At 44.6% G+C, this 16,232-nt stretch overlaps 1 protein-coding gene across 1 annotated transcript in view; it reads left to right on the forward strand.

Moving 5' to 3' along the window:
• Nucleotides 1–15,500, forward strand: part of ankrd13b (ankyrin repeat domain 13B) — a 35,104-nt gene extending 19,604 nt beyond the window's left edge. The window contains exons 7-15 of the mRNA XM_060074889.1: nucleotides 1,633–1,699; nucleotides 3,424–3,505; nucleotides 4,602–4,663; nucleotides 7,866–8,002; nucleotides 9,338–9,495; nucleotides 9,985–10,179; nucleotides 10,830–10,996; nucleotides 11,750–11,826; nucleotides 12,937–15,500. Coding sequence (XP_059930872.1) covers nucleotides 1,633–1,699; nucleotides 3,424–3,505; nucleotides 4,602–4,663; nucleotides 7,866–8,002; nucleotides 9,338–9,495; nucleotides 9,985–10,179; nucleotides 10,830–10,996; nucleotides 11,750–11,826; nucleotides 12,937–13,138 — 1,147 coding nt within the window. The 3' untranslated portion in view covers nucleotides 13,139–15,500. The remainder of the gene's footprint in view (nucleotides 1–1,632; nucleotides 1,700–3,423; nucleotides 3,506–4,601; nucleotides 4,664–7,865; nucleotides 8,003–9,337; nucleotides 9,496–9,984; nucleotides 10,180–10,829; nucleotides 10,997–11,749; nucleotides 11,827–12,936) is intronic.
• The last annotated feature ends 732 nt before the right edge of the window (nucleotides 15,501–16,232 follow it).

Below are 16,232 nucleotides of genomic sequence, written 5' to 3' on the forward strand. Positions count from 1 at the left end.
TATAGATTGTGAGAGCAACCCGTTCATTAGCTCGACACCGTAATCCTTCAAGTGGATAAACAACACTGTCTTTTGAGAAGGAGAAAGAGACAAGCCAAGAAGACAGCAACCGAAAATAAAACTGGTCGTGGGCGTTGGGTGAAAGAGAGTGAGAGCAAGAGAAAGAGAGAGTGAGTGAACACTGCTTACAGTGGTGTCAAGCGATACAGACAGAGTGAGATAGGTGTGCACAGACAAATGGCTTTTAGCCGTTGAGTGATTGATAACAGGTAGAGCAATGGGCTGTGGCGCAAGAGATAGAGGGAGATAGAGAGAGGGAGAGAGAGAAAGAGAGGGTGGGTGGGAGAGTGAAACAAAAGTATTTGATGGAAGGACTCTATCTGGAAAGAGAGCTTGGCACACAAAAGACCAAGATGAGGTGAATCCCCAATAGAATGGGGTGTGAGTGTGTATGTGTTAGTGTGTATATGTGTGTGTTTTTGTGTCTGTGTATATGCGGAGCAAGAGAGGGTGAAAGCTAAGGTTATACCGAGGAACATGATGGATCGATGAAAGAGAGAAAAAGACAGGACGTGGGGATGATAAAAACTGAAGATAGAGAGAGAGCAAGAGAGAGGGAGGGAGAGGGAGCCCTTCTTTGGGAAACTGAGTAATCATCTTTCAGTCACATCTCTCCCCCTCTCTCTCTCCCTATCCTTCTCTCTCCCCCTCTCTCTCTCTCCCTATCTCTCTCTCCCTCTCTCTCACATGCTCTCTCTCACGCTCTCTCTCTCTCTCTCTCTCTCTCTCTCTCTCTCTCTCTCTCTCTCTCTCTCTCTCTCTCTCTCTCTCTCTCTCTCTCTGCCTCCCTCTCCCTCCCTCCCTCTCTCTCTCCCTCTCTCTCTCTCTCTCTCATTCTCTCATACGACACCTCCCAGGTGTCACCTCTGCTCATTGTCCCTTGCTCAGCACTTCTGCAGACACGTCGCAAAAAAAAAGTAATACCGTACGATGTAGTGGAGCAAGGAGGCCCCGTGTGGTCGAAGCGGCGGTGAGTGATCTGTGAAACTCGTGTTCTCAGATCAATGTCGGCCGCTGCTGCTGTTGCTAAAAAGAAAGATTGATGTTCAACGTCAAGAGCAAAAGGAAAGGAATGAAAACGGGAAAAGCGTTTGCTTGTGGACACAGACTAGAGAGTTGAAGACGTGTGTTTGACCTGACAGCGGCGGACGGTGTAGTCCGTGATGTAGCCCTAGCCGTAGCCTAGCTCGGCGCCTACTTAATCGTAGACTGAACTGTTCATCCTCACTGAACAGCAGCGGGGCAGAGGCAGGGATGCATTAGCCGGGCAAATCGCGAAGCAATCGCTGTCCGAGCAGAAAGTCCACTCTATCATGAATGAGGAGGGGAAGGGGGAGGGAAGAGGGGGGAGGGGCCATCGGATCATTTATTGACATCAGTGTGTGTTTAATAACGGCCATGGCGCGTCGCTGTGGCCCGGCAGCTCTCTGTTTCACTGATGTTTTGACGCGTTATACACGTTGCCATCCAGGTCCGTGGCCCAGTGTGTGGCGGTCGGAATGATGAGGATATTAATGTGATTTGAAAAGAGTTGGAGCTGAGTTGAGGTTTGTTTTTGTTTTTTCGTGGTAGGAACAAGACGGGCATCCTGGGCTGGAGGAGTGAGAAGACAGAGCTGGTGAACGGATATGAAACCAAGGTGCGCCATGATGACTCACAGTGCGCAGGTTATCCCTACTGATGTCATCACCGGTCCTAGCTAGGTCATGTGACACACTGTCGCTACAACACTGTATTATAAACCTAAAGTCCAGTTAAAGCTCTAATATTGTTTGGTTTCGTTAGACACTCTATCTTTAGCCTTATGTCCAGTTAAAACTGTAGTGTTCTTTTGTTTTGTTTGACATTCTATCTTTAACCTAATGTCCAGTTAAAGCTCTAGTGTTCTTTTGTTTTGTTGGACACTCCGTGTGTTTACCAAATGTCCATTTAAAACGGTTCTCTTAATCAAAATGACCATCTGGTTCATCATTATTAACAATGCCGAAGAGACGGGAGGCACTAAAAGCCCTATGGTTAATCTCAACGAGTAAAATCATACTTCTGGCATGTCTGTGCATTAAGGTGCTTCCTAGCACAACTCCAGAATGGGTGTGATTGGGTGTTTCAACAATCTGAGTGATGGAAAGTCTCCAAACCCCAATCGAAATGTATGAACACTTTCTATTTTGAAGGTGTCAAAGTTGGCGAGCAGCTAGGCGCTATCTCTTTGCAGACACACTTTGATTTTAATAGCGCTCGGGCTGCTCCTGCTTTTCTTCCTAAAAGATGAGCCTCTTTCCGGGGAATGGGTGGGGGAGCATTGCGTTGGTCGCCCTGGACAATGTGTCACAGGAGGCTTTAAGAGCACTGGCGACAGCCACCCCGGTCCAACAGACAGGGTCGTGGGAGATGAAGCCATTTCCCGCATCATTGATTTACAGTTACACGTATAAACAGACAGCTCTCTGGAGGACACAGCTAGGAGGGGACTTTGGCAATTCAAAAAGTTTAATGTCTTTATTGTCATATATTCCCTTAAAATAATTCAAACCCGTTTCACTTCTACTTTCAGCTCTCTTTGGTGGTCCACACATAGTTCGGAGTGATACTTTCAATACTACTTGAGTCAATCTACTGAATAATCCATCAAAGATTTATGCTAATGAAATCTCATCCCTTGGTGGCATACATTGAGTTCAGAATTAGATCCCTCACCTTTTGCTTCACAGTTCAAATTGATTCCCATTTCGAATCACCGGGTTGATTAAGTTGTGCCCGGGAGAAGGTGAACCAAAGTGAAGGCTGCAATGAAGAAGTATCTTGCATAGAATTGGGTTTAAACCAATAAACCCAATTGACTGGAAATCGAATTGTTTGAATATGATAAAGTGTGGTTTTGATCTAGGCATCAAAATACAGTGAGGTTTCTTTAATGTAAGGAATCAACGCTTATGAAGGGGCGTCCCGAGATTGGAAACTAATTTCAGGCCGGGTGTCGATGCTTACCATTACTGAAGTACATCATTCTCAATAAGGTCACACTCCGGAGAGGTTTACTGGGCTTATCCCACTGTTACCAACAGTTATGATTTAAGTTCCTTTTATCTATATTATTCCACTGCGCTTTGAGCATATGGCATTTGTGTTGTCGAAAGAACATCTGTTCGAGCCGTATTTGATAGCTGTTGTTAATGTGTGTAGCATTGATGTGGAACGTTTAAAAGACGAGGAGTGTGCCATTATCGAAAAGTACTACACATCCTATCGTTGACCAATCAGAATAGAGTATTAAACAATCCTGCTGGGTAATCGTTTTATTTGATTTTCATTCATTTTTTTAATGGTCTTCATTTGGAATCCATTTTGTTTCCTTCTCCCAAGGTGTTCGGTGCGTCCAACGTGGAGCTCATAACCAGGACCAGAACCGACCACCTGTCGGACCAGAACAAGACCAAGACCAAAGGTTTGCAGGACACATTCTCAGCACTAGTCTGCTGCGCTTCAGTTGACACCATTACGTCACGTCACTTCCCCCGATGACCGTTCCCCGCCACTGTCGACACTTCCACGTCACGCCGGAAATCAATTGAATTCCCAATTACAAAGCTTTAGAATTCAACCATCAACACCAAGTGAGACCAACAAAACTGGAATAAATTTGGAGCGCTTCCTCTAAAACGACCTGATGAATGTCAATGTGGCCGGCGGCCAGCCCACCCCCGCTCACCCAGTAGCGGCGGAGGAGGTGGCTCGTTCTCTGCTTCAGATCAATCAGAACCCATGAGTAGGGCTCCTGCCTCTCCCCGTCCCCGGGCTGCTGCTGTCAGCCAGCATCAGGCCTCACAGGGCCCTCTGGGGGGGGGGGGGGTGTGAGGGTCATGGTGATCTGGGATCCAGCAGCCTGACTATGTTATGGCAGGACTTCTGGTGGGATACGGCACGGAGCCTGGGCCAGAAACAAAAAACCAAAGCGGGCCTCCTTGTTCCCTGTTTCGTCACGAGATACTTAACTGAAGAAAAACAATTTGCGCGAGGAAGGGGGGGGAATAAAGCTTTCAGAAGGCGAGTGTTTTTCAACAGCGGCTAGACTGACACAGATTGATTTGGAACCTTCACAGACACTTTGCAGTTTACTGCTGCTGGCTGTGTTTGTGTCCACCATTACAGATCCCAGCCTCCAGAACATGATAGGTCCATACAAATATGAGGGGAAAGAGAGTGAAACACCCCCTTCACCCAGATAAGAGCTCTTTAGATTAATATCTAACGTCTGACTGCAGACCAGCTCATATCTGGTAGACTAGCGTCCTGAGGCCCCTCAGTCCTGTTCTGCTCTACAACTGCAACTGGGTTATCTTCAAAATAATCTATTTGAAAGTTGCTTTAGTTGCAGTGAAACTCATGCTGTGGTTTTCAATATCTGATAAATGCCGTTAGCTTCATTACGTACATTGGATAGTGAGATCCCTATGAAGCATGCATATATGAATGGATCATTTATAATGTAGTTCTCTCTAAACATCGTTGTGTGTGTGCATTTGTGTGTTTCTTTTCCTCAGGGAAGACACCCCTGCAGAACTTCTTAGGTATTGCTGAGCAACACGTTGGACCAAACAGTGGGGTTAGTACACCATGCACGTTTTCAATGCAAACCTAACTTGATTCATTAACAAACACCAAAAAAGAATGTGATCTTGTTGTTTGAGCTGTTGATGTTGCATTGTATCAATATCACAAGCATCGCATTACAGTGTAACCCTATTCATTGGATGAAATTACTTGATTATTATTAGGTTTAAGCACAAAAAATGCAAGGCCCCCAAGTTATTTTTCAGTTTCACCTATTGACACCTTTTATATTGCGGATTTTGAGGTGTCAAGCACCGAAGGTGCACGCAACCTATTGTTATTGCTGATTTTTTTTTATTATGCTGCCAAATTCGCTTATTTGGCATGTTCCCCTGGCACACTTTTTCCAAATTGTCCAGATTTGCCGACAGCAGTCCCAAACAGCCCAATCTAAAAAGAGGACTATTCTACTAATCTCTACCTAGGGCTAAAGTCCCAACCAATAGGTGATAGTTGCAACATATATATATATATATATATTAGAGCTGTCAGTTAAACGCGTTATTAACGGCGTTAACGCAAACCAATTTTAACGGCGTTAAAAAAATGATCGCGCGATTAACGCAATTATTTTTGGCTCAAAACAAAGAAGCAGTAGCCTGACTGCTATGTTCAAATGACATTTGTTCAAAGCAGTCGTTTAATTGCACTATAGGCTCTTTTTTTGTATCGTCCTGTTTTGATCAGTATGCCAATGTTGTTATCAATAAAAAATCATTTGCACAAGGCAAGCCGATGCACTTCACCATGTTGATAAGAGAATTAAAATGAGAAGAATTATGGGACAAAAAAATCAAGGGATATTTAGCATAGAAAAATAATTTGCGATTAATCGTGAGTTAACTATGACATTAATGCGATTAATCACGATTAAATATTTTAATCGCTTGACAGCTCTAATATATATATATATTAGTGCTGTCAGTTAAACGCGTTATTAACGGCATTAACGCAAACCAATTTTAACGGCGTTCATTTTTTTATCGCGCGATTAACGCAATTCTTTTATTAAAAAAAAGATGCCAATGTTGCCAATTGTTCACATTTGCACAAGGCAAGCCGATGCACTTCTCCATGTTGATAAGAGCATTCAAATGAGAACAATTAATGGGACAAAGAAATCAAGGGATATTTAGCATAGAAAAAACATTTGTGATTAATCGCGATTGCTCGTGATTAATTGTGAGTTAACTATGACATTAATGCGATTAATTATTTTAATCGCTTGACAGCACTAATATATATATATTCTTATTAGGGCCTAAGATATGCCAGGCTTTGCTCTAAGCATCAAGGTGCCTTTCCCATCTCCTCCCAAGCCAATTTCCCAATTCGCACCAATCCAACTCTAATTCAGTCCCGATCTCCCTCAGAATGAACAACATAAAAACTGTTCTGAAACCCTAAACGGTATGGCCTCCAGGGACTCAAATGTAATGTTCGCGAACGCCACTTTGACAGAAGCAGACGTACCACCTGAACATCCTATTCACACCACATTCAGGTACCATGTCTAAGCCTTCTCAAGAGGGGACAGGAGATGAGCCACAACGTCCCGCTGGGGCCACTATAATGCTCCTATTCACTAAAATGGCCACAGTTGCTAGCCCGAATCTTCAGTTTAAGCGGAACCTATTTTGGGACGGTTGAGGGGCAAGGATCTAATTGATCACGTGAGGAGATGCCGCTTGCCCCAAAAAGACAGCCCTAAAATGTGTTCAATGAGCTTCAAGGAGCCAAAATTGTTGTTAGCTTTAGCCAGTCATCATCCAGATTAATCAGGACAATATTTGTAAAATCGGGCCATAGGGGGTGCTTCATTCATCTGACAAATAGTGCACCTTTAATGCAGCCATACCCTACAGACTGTCATCTAAAGGCAAACATTTTATATCATACAGTATGTAGCGTCTCCTTTTAGCCCAATATCCCACATGCCAATTGTTTTTAATGTATTCCAATTACCGCAGCTTATTTTTGACAATTTGACTATTTTACATAAATTTAGCTTTGTTGGATAATCTGGAGCCTAATTAGTACAAGTTATCAAAAGATTTCTGAAATCTGCTGCTGCAGCCAAAAATGCTTTTCAGCACACGACTGCATTAAATGGAAACAGCCATAGCTCCCCAACGAAATCTGCAATGTTCAAATCGGCACCCCATTTTACGTTTCAAAAAAACAAATCATTTATTACATTTGATCCTACATGGACCCGATTTAATCCCCTCAAACCAGACAGTGTGAGTGCCAGAGAAAATGAAAAGAAACGACTTAGTGTGGAGAAAACGCCAACTTCTCAAACATGGACTGATTTCCCCTCTTCTTTCTCACCGCCCAATGGCTCATTAGTTCGAGCATATGGTGTCTATTCCAGAGGTTTTTGGTTCAATTCCGCTCCGTACCTCACCCTACACCTGGGGTGTAGGGTGAGGTACACCTGGGGTGAACACCTGGGGTGTTCCTCAGACCATATGGTCTGAGGAAACAGCTTGACAAAGGTCCACTAACAAGCAACGGTCTACTCCATCCAGCAGTGGTGGCACTGACCTGAGCTCACTTTGGGGCAGTTAGCTAGGTTTACTACTTCCAGCAGTGGGCTCGCTTTGGCTTAATAGGGATTACTATCTCAAACTGTGACGAAGTTGGCATAGGTTTGACTACAGCTGTATATATCTTTAAGGGACCTCCAGCTGTTCAACACTGAACTGAATTCATCGGTTCCTTTATTTTCAGGCCGGATTGTTTCCATGCTTACCCCCGGTTATTGCTGCTTGCAGCTATATATTTATTATTATTATTAATATTGATTGTTATTATTACGATGATATATTGTATAATATTGATCGCTGTGTGGGGTTTCAGATTTTTATTTGATGTAAAAGGCAAGACATTATAATCCTATAGGTGTGTGTGTATAAATGCACACATTACCTAAGTCTAAAGATCAACAAGCGCTAGCCGTTGAGTTGGCACGCTCTCAGAGGGCAGCATAGGTTACAGCAGCAGCCTGCCTGGGAGGTGACCTTTACATTTAATCACTCCCCGCTGTTTGCTGTCCGCGGCTTGATGTTCACAGTATGATATTCACGCTTACGCTTCATTCGCACTCTCTGGCTTTCCTCCACCACCCAAGCCCCACGATTCACCCTTCCACCTACCCTTCACTATCCCCCCTCCCTTGGGTATTGCAGGCCCTGGTGACCCACATGTCGTGTCCGGCCGTAACCAACCCCGCGGCTCTGACGGCAGAGGAGTACTTCAACCCCAGCCTGTCACTGGAGCCCAGGGACATCGGCCACCCCTGCCAGCTTACCACCAAGACACAGAGGTGACCCCGTGTAAACAGCACGCACGTTATATTATACACTCACACACCCACTCACAGTCACCCGAAAACACACACACACACACACGCACAAACACACACACACACACACATAGAAACAGACACACACACACTCCCAGAACACACACAAACACACAAACACGCTCTCTCTCTCACTCACACACACACACACACACACACACACACACACACACACACACACACACACACACACACAGACACACACACACACACACACACACACACACACACACACACACACACACACACACACACACACTGTCAAGGGCAGGAGAATGCATAGCGGAAAAGAGAACGTTCAGGGTGAAGGGAAGTGCGGCAGAAAGGTTGATGCAGAGATGCTGCGAAAACACAAATAAACAGAGAGGCATGAATGCAAGCACGCACCCACACACACGCACTCACACACACGCACTCACACACACGCACCCATACACACACTCAGAGCAGCTGCAGTGGAATCTGAAAGAGAAATCTCCAAATGAACTATCGCTCGTTGACTCATACTTCTTGATAGCTCGATTCATGAATAAAAGGACACTAAAGCACCATGCGGAGGCGGTGATAAAAGAAAATGAGTCAGATTGAAGAGAAAACCCAGGAGTAATAATAATAATAATATCTGGCTTATTGGTTTCTTAAAATAGCAAGTTGAATATGTTCCCCTCCACGGGTCTGAGTATGGACTCTCATTCATGACAAGGACCAAGGGATCAATCCATAGAGGGTAAACAACACCAGCTCCTTGTTGGAGCGTCTACACATAGAAGAGTATTTGTTCTTGGAGCCAGCCCAGTTTAGATTTCGCACTGTTCTTAACCAGTGTATTCTGTACTTTTAAAAAGACTCGATAGACAACAGACTCCTGCGGTGCATGGTGGCAGGGCATTCTGGAGATAAAGTCTGCCATGAGGGGGTTTAACCACACCCAATCAAACGCCAGCACACTGGCATGGCTTAAACTAGACTCTGCAGCAGCTTGTGAACCTATTGTTAGCAGATGGACCCATCAGCTTTGAACCAATTCATTAATGTATTTTGGCTGAAGAACAAATCGCATTTAAGAGATAACCACATCAACAGTGAAAAACTATACTTTAAACGTCTCCTATCTCATTCATGTGTTAACGTTCTGCCGTTTTACTTTATGTACGTCAAATGCCTTATTGTGTGTGTGTGTGTGCGTGTGCGTGTGCGTGTGTGTGTGTGTGTGTGTGTGTCGGTGTGTGTGTGTGTGTGTGTGTGTGTGTGTGTGTGTGTGTGTGTGTGTGTGTGTGTGTGTGGGTGTCTCTGCAGGTTCAAAGCTAAGCTGTGGCTCTGCGAGTCCCATCCTCTGTCTCTGGCGGATCAGGTGGCGCCCATCATCGACCTCATGGCCATCTCCAACGCCCTGTTCGCCAAGCTGCGTGACTTCATCACCCTGCGCCTGCCTCCGGGCTTCCCCGTCAAGATAGGTGAGAGGTGAAGACCCCACGAGGATGTGTGACACCCTTTCTGCTGAAGGATGGACGAACCAAATATAGAGCAGCAGGGTCGATTAGTGAAATCGTCTCTGGGCGGCCGAAGTGAGCGATTGGGGGATCTGTGATAGAAACCGTGATGTTACACGACTAATCAGATGGAAACTGGGTCAAGATGGGGAGAAGACTGAATGGTGAACCTTAGGGTTATGTGGCCCTGAAATATGGATGAACTGCATTATTTGAATCCCATGCCGTTCTGCACACAAGCCTCACAAACCTTGCACCCACTGGAACAAATTATATAATTTATGTTTCATGCCAGGCTCGTAGTTTGCAGCACGGGATGCAGGCTTCAACATTTGTGTGATTACAGTGACATGCATGAGAAAACAAGGAGAGTTGTTTGTGTGTTGTGTGTGTGGTGCATGGTCACGCTAGTGTAGTTTGAACAGTGCTTTGCGTTCTCTGAACTCGCTACAGAGATCCCCATCTACCACATCCTGAACGCCAGGATCACCTTCAGCAACCTCAACGGCTGTGAGGAGGGGGGGACGGGGGTCCACGGGGAGCCCGGGGGAGAGCCGGTGGAGGGGGACGGGCAGAGGGACCCCCCCAGCGTCGACACCCCGTCACCGGGCAGCGACTCCTCCAGCGTCTCCAGCTCCAGCTCCACCAGTGAGACTCACACACACGCACTGCACTATGGTGCAAACTCACACAGCATTATATATCGTATCATATTGTTGCTCAAATGAAAATAAGGTTACTTCCTGGGACAACGCAGATCAAACTAAATGCAGCAAATGGGTTCTAAAACCTGGTGCACACACCAGCGTCCCCTAACCAGGTGGTCGGCCAAACATAACTTAGGTTAACTTAAGGTTACTTTCCAGTATTCAACAAGGACATCAGATTTATCCTGAAACATATGTATAGTGCCTCTTTTCAGAGGAAACCTTTCTGGAAATCAGAGGAATATAGCATAATCTACAGACTACAGTAGTACTCTAATGCATCAACTGCAGGAAAACATGTGTCATTTGAGGGAATCGCACTTTGAAGATTTGATGATTAAGCATTTTATAAGTATCATTTATATCTATTTTAATCAACACTAAAAATACCTGCATCATCCCAGTTCGCCCCCATTCTAAAACTCTTCCACAACAGTGCTGCCGCATTTTACCACAAAACAAAAAAACATCCTCCCCGCCCTGGGACATCCATAACAACCCTCCACACCCAATCACAGCTCCCTCTCTCTCCCTCTCTCTCTCTCTCTCTGCATATCTCCTGATGCCTGTGTGTGTTGTTTCCCTCCGCAGTGTCGTGCCGTGTCGGGGAGATCCCCCCGTGTGTGTTCGACCCCCCGGCTGGCTACAGCATGCTGGGGGGGAAGCAGAGAGACAGCATGAGGGAGGAGGAGGACGAGGACCTGCTGCAGTTCGCCATCCAGCAGAGCCTGCTGGAGGTGGGCACCGAGTACGACCAGGTAACGCACGCACGCACGCCCACATGCACGCACGCGCACACGCACGCACACATACGCACACGCACGCACGGCCTTACAACTATGCTAATGCTTTATAATAATGCTTATCACCAAATTAACTAATGTTAATTCATGGTTTATTAATATACCACGAGACTTACTACTGTACTGCTGAGGGAAACACCCTTCACATAGGATTCTTTGAAGTTTTACAGCATAAATAACCGCATACGGATATAATAGAAGGATATTTTTGCTTTCCTCAAAAAAGACTCAAAAAAGCACAAAACATACTGTCCAATACAAAAATTGATATAAAAAAAGTGTTTTCTTCAGTAGAGAACATCGAAAAAACTGCTTACTGTTTTGCATGTTGCAGTTATTATGCAGTTGTAAAACTGCAACAGTTGTAAAATGGTGCAATCTTATTCTGAAAAGAGAATGTAGCAAGAGAGTGTATTTATGTTGTTTTTATGTATTTTGTGCAGTTAGAGGATGTGGGCATTTTTATAGAGCAGAGACAGAGTGCACTTTGTTTGAGAAGGCCTAAACTCCCATTTTAATTGTGTCTCTGTGAATAAGATGAAAGGGGTACTCTCTCGTCATACATAATTCATGACAGAATCACTTAGCCTACTCAGAACTCACAGTGTAAATTAAGACTTCACTCTGTCCCATGGACTGTAGACGCACACAGGATGTTCTTGTTTGAACAGCGCTCTATTTTTCTTTCTGCTTCCTGTTCCTGTGAAGGTGACCATCTGGGAAGCTCTGACCAATAGCAAGCCGGGAGCCCACCCCCTGTCCTGTGATCCCAGCCGTCTGGAGAGGTCAGCTAGTGAAGTTGTGTATACACTTTTTTTTTGTTTAGTTTAGACTGCTTAGATGATATTCATTATTTTTAATGTATACCTTTCCGATATTCATACATTTAGTATGGGCATCCTGTCCTCCCGATTCGACTTCCTGCCATTTGAATTATACAGACACACACATCATTCCTGCCGAGCATCAGCACTTCTTTTGACCACAAAACTAAAATTGGTTTCTTTAAAAGCAGCGGAATTATAGCCAACATTTTCCAATTAATTATTGTGCCTAAACATAGAGCGCTATTCACAACAATAGCGTTCGAAAGAAGATAAAAGCAATCCCTGACTTTTGTGCACAAACTCACAAGCACACACACAGAGACTAGTAATTATGACTTTGCTGCTGGTCATCTGGTCCGGCTCTCCGTCATTGTTTTGGTTCTATCCTGTGATTCTTTTGTTCCATCGGTGACTCATATCCTTCTCTCTGCCCTCTTCTACCCATCCTGCCATTCTTGTGTGTGTGTGTGTGTGTGTGTGTGTGTGTGTGTGTGTGGGCTGGAGGACACGAGTGTCATGCTTCCCGTATAATACCACACTCCTGCGTTTTCTCACTCTTCCGTCTGATTTCCCCCCCACCTCTCTCTCCCCCTCTGTTCATCTTCTACGTCTTCTTCCGTTTAATCGTTGTGTGAAATGTCAAATTGAACTACTGCACCGACAGGTTGGCTCTCTTTGTGTATGCTGCGCTGACAATAGGGCTTGTGCATCAGAATGCATAGTGGGACATTTTTCAATACTCCATTTTGTGATGAGAGTTGTACTACTTTAAACTCCTAAATAATCATTATACACTATAACCTAGGTTATGTCTCGCATGAGAAATATGGTGGCAGTTCAAACACCACGTCCTCCCATAATGACCAATAACTGCCCTGATAAATAACTAAACAATGACCAAAACACCATTACTACCAATAATATTCCTATGCTCGTATACTTCCGAAATGGAGGCGGTCATTGAAATGTGACATGACGATTTACAAGCCCTATAATACATTTAGCATAATATAATATTCACGTCACACACCCAGACCTCGCAACCAGCTTCTCCTCTCCCTCCAATAGGACCCCCCAGCACAAGCCCCGCCCACCGACCAGCCTTTGCTCCACCCCCACCAAGAAGCCGCCAAACAACTGCAGCTACAACGAGCAGCTGCGCATCGCCATGGAGATCTCGGCGAGGGAGCAGGACGCGGCGGAGCACCGCAGGCGGCAAGAGGAGGAGGAGCTTCAGAGGATAATTCAGCTGTCGCTCATGGAGAAATGAGGGCTGATTGGCTGGTGGCAGCCTGAGTGGGAGGGGTATGGACACAGGTTCTATGGAGACAGCAGGCGACGGAAGGCAAGGTTTGGGAGCAGCGGCTTGAATGACAGCTGATTATTTTCTTTTGGGTGTGGCGTTTGGTTATTATAATTGAGGTCAGGCATGGTGACGCATGCTGCAGGACCAGACAGTAGAGTTGGCGTTGGAAGGAAACAAAGTGTTGAGCAGTTGTTCCTTTAAGGAAAGCGCAATTCAACGAGTCTCGCTCGATTTTATTCCGTTGGGCTGCCAGCGGTTTCCGCTCTGGAGTCTCAGAATGACTTATGGCCTCCAGGCTGGCCTTTATGATTAAAGGCCTGCAGCAGCACGTGACTATGGTAATGTTTATCTTAGACTGGAGCGCTGCTGCGACTAAGAGAAATAATACAATATTGATTAGCCTCCAAACTATGATTTATGACTGAAACGCCTGTCTCAGTCACTGAGGTAATGGAAACCATGATGAATACATTCAAAAGTTACTTCTGCTGTAATGCTAGGAGAATATTGTCTTTGAAGGTACGGATGAAACAACAGGAATTTATATCAATAAGCCATCAACTTTTCGTTAAAGTAAGCCCACAGCCTGAGGACATTTTAATTGAATGCTTCCAAAGTTGATCAAAATAAGAATTATGGTCTAAAAAGCTATTGTCCTCTGTCCTGATTACAGCAACACGCACAGTATATTAATGAGCTATTTAATCCAGTTTTTGTATGGGTTATATTTGTAAGACTTCCCAGCGTTTCTCTTAAAATTAGGAAAGCTCCAACTACTTCAGTTCCAGGATTGATGCAGGTTTCTGCAGTGCACTGAATACGTTAGGATCACTGAGGACTTGGGAGCCCTTGGAACGGTTCAGTTATTTGGAGATAGACTTGAATTTAAACAGACACTAGCAGACAGACACTAGCAAACACACAAGAGAACCAATGGCTTTAAGTGTTTAATCATAACAAGATGATGGATGATCTTCTGTATTTCACTTTTCAATACAAATATGGTGCTTCACGAAACAAACTAAACGGTGCAAAAACAAAGAATAAACACAGACACGAGTCATATAAAAAGGTAAAAAAGCCAATGTAGAATTAAATAAACATAGAATGAAGTGAAAGGATAGCCTACGTGAATGAATACGGCCCAATCCCAATGTCCGGACTCACAGACTTTGTTGCGCGTGCTCGCGAAATGCAGACTTCACATAAGGGAATTACCCACAGTTCCCACGGAGACCATAGGGAAATCCGGTAATTAGGAAGGTAACAACAAGACGACTACTGTCAATGTGCGACCAGACGGGAATTTCTGCCTTTTTTTAGTGAGCCGGATCATTTGGATCAGCTCATCAACAAGAGCCGGCTCTCTTGGCTCCGAAACGGCTCTTCATATTACTAATTGTTCCTTTTATAATTCAGCCAAATGTAGCCAGTTCTGACTTATGATTAGTATGTGTAGGCCAATAAACACCTAATTCAATACATCCTTATACTGAAGTATTCAAAAGTAAAAATTATATTTTCTAATATCAATAAATTGCTGCAGCCGATTGTTTTCATTGCATTTAAAAAAAAACTAAAGGTGAGAATTACCAAACCGGCAAGTGTCAGCAGCATCTTTGTCATTAAACATTGCCAAGGTAACATGTGCTCTCATGAAGTGCTGTCCCAATCCCATATATACCTGTCTGAGCCCATGTGGCCTCATGCACCCACTCACTTAGCACCTGAGATCAATTAAGTCTGTGAGTCCTTAGGGCTCACTTTGGGATTGGGCCGATCAATGTTTGCAGCAATGCCATCGCTGTCCCTAATAGTCCCAAGCCTGCTTCCCCATCCCTCTCCTGCAGAATCAGACCCTTCCCATGGGGCCACAGGTTGAAAGTGGGCCTACATGGCCTGCTCTGTCTACACACACACAGTATCAGTTTACAACCACCCCCCACGATCCGGTAAAATCATGAATACCCACCGTCAGTGGGTGTATCCTGTGTGTGCGTGTGCGCGTGTGTGTGTGTGTCCATCCAAGAACCAGCTGTGCTTACACACTTACAGGGGGTCCACAGAGCCCTATCGAGTTTTGAGGCTTTCATGACGGTTTGTGTGCGTAACTCTGGTTAACAGTGACTGACACCTCTGTCATCCAGCGATGGCCATTCATGTCCACAGACCCCGTCGGCTTGTTTGCCGAGCAGCCAGGAACTGAGCTTCCGGACTCTGGTGGTTGAATGTCAACATTTGTTTCAGAAGAAAAAAACAAAAAATGGAGAGAATAAGGAGAAGAAAAAAAATGATGATGTTGCCGTGTTTTTTCTTCTTTTGATTTGCACAGATAGAACACTTGTACTTAGACTGTAGGTTGGATCATATAAAGTTACCGTTATTAAAATATGGGCAATGTAATAGATGGCTGGAGCACAATATATATTTAGGCTGTCTTCTAAAGAGCAATTTTACATGTGGAGCTTAGACATGGTGAGAATATTATTTTGGTGAAGAAGCAGTAGTACAACGCTTTGGATGAGCACTTAATAAAATATTGCACAATATGATTGTGAATGAGTTTGCCACTGGTCTGTGTGTAATTTAACCTAAGGACGTGTATAAAAGTATATAGGTACATGGTATAAAAACGTCGGCCAAAGACACAGATGTGCGTTTGTTTTCATCCGCACTCCTCATGCTCCACCAGTGGGGGGCGCAGTCTTTGTATTTTTGTGTAGTCAAGCTGTGTGTGTGTTCTGTTATTTACGCATGACCTGCACCTGTGTACAATTTCATTTTGTTCATGCTGGATTCTGTCCGGAGGCCAGCAGTGAGAGCAAGAATGACCAATCATCAAAAATGCCCCAAATTAAAAATGGTCGCAACGTGGCTCATTGTAGCCTACACCTCCTAGAATCTAGCCGCAAGGTCTTCATAGGCACCTTGCTAAAGTTGTAATATTTATGCAACAGGGACTGTTTTTCTGATTGCTTTTGTGCGTGCGTGTGTTTCTTTTATGTAGGCTACCTTGAAGGAAAATGTCAAACAGTGAATCAGACCTTTACAATCCAGT

This window comes from Gadus macrocephalus, chromosome 16, assembly GCF_031168955.1.
Source record: "Gadus macrocephalus chromosome 16, ASM3116895v1".
Taxonomy (NCBI): Eukaryota; Metazoa; Chordata; class Actinopteri; order Gadiformes; family Gadidae; genus Gadus; species Gadus macrocephalus.